This window comes from Mizuhopecten yessoensis, unplaced genomic scaffold (genome assembly GCF_002113885.1).
Source record: "Mizuhopecten yessoensis strain PY_sf001 unplaced genomic scaffold, ASM211388v2 scaffold5193, whole genome shotgun sequence".
NCBI classification, from domain to species: domain Eukaryota; kingdom Metazoa; phylum Mollusca; class Bivalvia; order Pectinida; family Pectinidae; genus Mizuhopecten; species Mizuhopecten yessoensis.
Genome location: NW_018405926.1, coordinates 170,821 through 176,215, shown reverse-complemented (window position 1 = coordinate 176,215; position 5,395 = coordinate 170,821). Strand labels below are relative to the sequence as shown.

Here is a 5,395-nt window from a genome sequence, read left to right as displayed (position 1 = left end):
CTATGCCATGTAACTGAAAATAAGAAGTGTTAAAACAGCGCAGCGTCTTTTTCATCTGCGACAAAATGTACTCGTATCGAAAATATCAGATCATTATTTATTTTTATTTTTAAAGAAACAGTCTTCATATTTCTTATGTAAATCATTGCTGAAATTTTCATAAATTCTACGGAACAACTCTGGAGAATTAATCCCAATTAGACATATTGGTGCAAAGGCCGACGACATTCATACTTTGCAATGCAACGTAAAACCTTAGTGGAAACACGACATAACTCCTTTCCTTCTGTTACTCATAACGTGAATATCATATCTTTTTTTTTAAATGAAACACTCTTGACTATTTCATATCTCTAATGTAAATCATTTCTGATATGTTGACCAATTCCATGGAACAACTCTATGGGTAAATTCCCATTTAGACACATGATGTAATATTCCCAGTCTCTTTATACCCCGCTGTACACCGGTTGATAAAGTATACAGTTTCTAACTGAAGATGGTTATTTCCGTAAGAAAAACAAGTGAAACAGTAAATTGTCCATATCGCTTTGACGCTTGATGGTGGATGTAAACATACAGGGGCATGAGGAAGCAGACAAATTTGACAGCCCAATGACAAATTACCCTGGCGGCCACGCCCCCTTTCATCGCTGAATCTCCATCACTGCGTTACCAGAGCATGTTCGAGCCGTCAGATTCATTACACACAATTATCAAAGGGGCTTCGCGAAAATGTAATGTCAAATGTACAAGTGGCAGTGATGTTGTCGGGAAATAGTTACAGTAACTGGTTGTAAATTTTGCATTGTTCGGAAGTGACTGTTGGGTGCATTGTTAACGTACAATCGCAATTGCGGCGTAGATTATAAACCCTGTCTGCTACAGTTGTAGAGTGGGAGGGTTCAGGAAGGGGGGAAATCGCTTCCAGGTTCAGCTTCTGACACACAGAAGACTAACCTGTTGTACTCAAGCATAGGAGGTGGACAGATGGAATGGTGATTTAGCGATCTTTACACAAGCCGTTTTACGAGGGACGTACGTTGATTTCAGAAGTTTTCCTCAATTTCTTTACCATATTCGAAAATCGTAAATTTCATGACATTGTGTTTAGAGAGAGCACAACAGGAGTTTTATAAATGAGAAAGGCTATGAAATTATCCAACCAGTATTGTAGTAGCAATAAGCAAAAAAGCGAAAACGAGGACAGCATCCATTATTCCGACGGTAGCGACAGCATCAGCTCGGCAGAGGAGTGCATTGCAACCAGAAAAGGGAACAAAAAATCTACCAATAAAAAGTGCCGGATCGGAAATTCGGAGGACGGGGAGTTGGATTTAAATCAAACTGATTTTGTATTCGAATCCCAACCGAGACAAAGGCTGGCGGCCAATGCACGAGAGCGGGATCGAACCCATAGCGTCAACACGGCTTTCGTGACGCTTCGGACTTTGATCCCGACTGAGCCAGCTGACCGGAAGTTGTCCAAAATAGAAACTTTGAGATTAGCAACGAGTTACATAGCTCACCTGAACACTGTATTGATGGTGGGGTCGGAGTGTATTGACCAGCCGTGTGTGAAACATCAGGCTATGTTGCGCGGAGGACTGGACAATATACCGAAACCGGTGTGTACCTTTTGTCTCAGCGCGTCCCGGACTCGCACGGTAAGTATGTCCGAAACTTAGTTTCTTATACATCTATACATTAAGTCTTACTTTCAATTTCATCAGTTTTGAATTTAATTTTACTTGTCACAGGGAGATTTTTCTATAGCCTTGATCAAGTCATGAACAGTTCATAAAAAAAATAAAAATAAAATAGTGCACTTTTATGAATTCTCAGAAGGAAAAAATCGAAATTATAATATCTCAATCTTTTAAACAATTTTTGATAATCCGTTTATTCATTTATAAAAATCGAATTAAAAAAACAACTTTCACGAAAATATTTGACTTTTAAAATTGTACATGTATTTGGGACCATGATACGTTTATATCGTTAAAATGCTGTGTCAAATCTAAATGAGTTTGATCCAAACACCCTTTTAATTAATGATGAATCTCGGAAAACTCTTAACGGAAAATGGGACATGAAATGTTCCATAAAATTAAGGTGAGGCATAAATAGAATTCTAAATGTATGCAGCAATTTCATATATTCTTTCAATTGTTTTCATGAATGGAACATAAACTCATCACACGGATAAAATCCGTGAACGCTTTAATTAGACGAAGATGATAAGCTTTAAATACAAATAGATAATAATTAACTTCTTTTTAATCTCGTTTTTAATTCACGGCTCTTCCAGTATTCCTATAGTCATAATTATTATAAGATGATAATGATGATATTAGTTATCTTTTCGTGACTCTGATTATATTTTTAAGATAATGCCGATTTTAAGTAATTGCTCGTGACTCTGGACTATTTGGTAATACTAGGCGCATTCACTACGGATTTATTTAAGATTAAATGTATTAATTCTGATTATTTAAATCAAATTATTGCTTTTCAGGGAATATGGTTACCGTAATTTTAAACAAACATTGATAATTACAGAATTTATGATATCAACGCATTTTATATTTTGAAATCATATTTAAGATCTCATTGTACTAATCCGAAAAGTGAAAGAACTAACATGTGATCTTAAATTAAAATATATGCGCATTGTTTTAGACGAGAACTGTTATCGCTTTTGCGTACATAAATTGAGATTTAGATAGCGGAAATTAATTTCCGATAATAAAGGCCTTCCATATTGCATCTGGAACTCCAATCAGTACACTGTAAATAAAATTAATGAAATTAAAACAAAAAATTACGCCAAAGACAACCCACAGTAAATAACTCCTTTGTTATTACATATACATGGTAAAATGTTATTTAATTATCTGCATTTTCTTTTTAGTTTTTCTTTGAAAAATCCAATTTTCATTTTATCTCTTGCCTAAGCCGATATCTATTTTTAAAACTACCAGTAGCAATATTCAACACAATAACTAAGGAAAATAAAGCATCGAGTCATACATATTTACGGTATATGTTATTATTCATTATTTATACAAATTCACAACGCAATGTCTGTTATCATGCATGTAAACATTTATGTTATCATCAGCTTTAATTTGTTTTTTAGATGCCGAAGGCATTTCAGCTATTTTAATTCCCATCAGTATCACACACTAGCCCGCGTTCGACCAAAAGTAACCCATTAGAAATTATTTAACTTAAATCTATTTCAGTGATATTAAAATCGTAAAATGTTTGCTTTTTTTGGTGAAAAGGTGATATTAAAATCGAAAACAAAATCTCTGCCTTTGTCGGTTGAAACGTTAATGTGTGTATGTGTACGTCTGTACATGTATGCTGAACTATGTCACACACAAAAGACCATACCAGAATTACCGTACTTATATGTGACCGTGTATTTTATTCAGCTTCGGGACCAATTTCTCGGCCCAGCGACAAACCACTCGCGGTATTTTGTTCTATTAAACGACCATAGGGGAGATTTAATTCAGCGAGATATTTATAGATAATGACTTCTGCCCTAAACCAGCCAAGCGCGTAGAATCCATTTTCTCCAAATGCTGGTGTCTGCAGCTGCAACTTTCATGTCCATTCCCTGTCCCTCGGGATTTTTTATTGACCCACATCGTAAACATCCGAAGCGTCCCACAGGAATCCGTTTAATTTCACACTTGCTAATTACAATCTACTGATGAGGGGTCAATGGGAAGCCACGAGATAAAGTGTCCGATGTTTGTTTTCACTGACATCGGTAGAGGGTTTAATTATATGGTTTAAGAGAGGTAATGGGATAATTTCTTTTTTATAATGAATAAATGGAATAATAGCAGCTCTAACCGTACAAAAGAAATTTTAATGATTTTAATTATCGCTTTTTATGATAAAAATGACCTTTATGATCGATTTCTAATAGCACGAAATGAGTTCCGGGTCGGATGTCAAGATATTAAGCCATTTTCTTTGCTTAAATGTCATACTATGTTATACGTGTTTAGGAATATCTCTGTTCATTTCATATTTGTCAAAACTATGGTCTTTTTGTTCATAATTAATTAATCCCAATTTTGTATAAACGGATAATTACGGTATAAATCGGTAGAAAATATTTAATAATCAGTTTGTTTTTATTAGATACACGTGACGAAAATATGCATGAACGTGCTTGCCTACATTGTATATTAATATGTACGTATGTGATGCACGCGCATTGTATGCATTGACTGGCTGTAACCATAGTAACTTAAAACATGCTATAACAAATGAAAATAAAACTTCAAAAGTAAAATAAAAACGTTTTATACTAACGCAGAATAAACACAATGATACTGGTACAATTATTGTCTATCGCATTTCTTACATCCGAGGGCATTTATATCTTGTAAGACAAGAATGTTGTTTATCAGTTATGGACTTTTATCGATATGAATATTGGGCCATATGGACATGAGAAAGTGATATTTACTGTGACAGACAAGAAATATGTGCCTGTATGAAATATGAAAGCGAGCACATTGTAACGTTAAAATTGAAGTGACGTCATATGTGAATAATGGCCACTGATGTGTCTACAAATACATGTATAAACACCGAGATAATATAACATATAACGGACCTACACGTTATTATGATTCAACCAATGGGAATATAGAATAATTTTCACTAGTTAACTTGTCCGATTTATTTAGTGTTTAGATCTAGATGCATACAAATGTATTACCAGACAAAAGGCCAATCTTTGAAAAATTGACACAATTATTACATGTACATTGTATGTAAACTTTAACCAAAAGGAATATAATAAATGTTAACCAAATTTATATAAGGTGCTGCACCATTATACAATGTGTACTGTTCGTGAGGCCCGAATTTCGTGGTCTCCACACAAAACACGATTTCGTAGATTACGAGTACCAACTCAACCAAAGAATTGCTATGTATCAAACTTGTAATAACTTCGGGGACCTTTGAATTCATGAATGAAGAAAATCGATGAAATTAAAAATCCCACAAAAATTGTTGATTACAAAGTGTGTAAAATATTCTGCCCATTCTCCACTGCATTTACTGTAAGCTAAACTGTTTAGGTATATGAATAGAGTAATATAGAAAAACACGTGTGTATATTTAAGGATCCCAGCACTACTGCTATTTATTTTTAACTTAGTACTGTATTGGAAATGGTTCTTTCTGGCATGACTTTAGATTTGATAAATGATCTCTGAAAATAAAATCGTTGTGGGACTTTTATGAGAAACAATAAAGCTAAAATAAACGAAAAATAATCAACGACAGTATCCTGGGGAGTTAAGGGGAGATTACTGTATATAGGGAGTGTGTTTGGTGGTGGTGGTGGGGGGGG

At 34.5% G+C, this 5,395-nt stretch overlaps 1 protein-coding gene across 1 annotated transcript in view; it reads left to right on the top strand.

The window, feature by feature from the left end:
• The first annotated feature begins 674 nt into the window (after positions 1-674).
• The window catches only part of LOC110450367 (basic helix-loop-helix transcription factor scleraxis-like), a 26,885-nt gene continuing 22,164 nt past the window's right edge, over positions 675-5,395 (top strand). Inside the window, exon 1 of the mRNA XM_021497849.1 lies at positions 675-1,667. Coding sequence (XP_021353524.1) covers positions 1,140-1,667 — 528 coding nt within the window. The 5' untranslated portion in view covers positions 675-1,139. The remainder of the gene's footprint in view (positions 1,668-5,395) is intronic.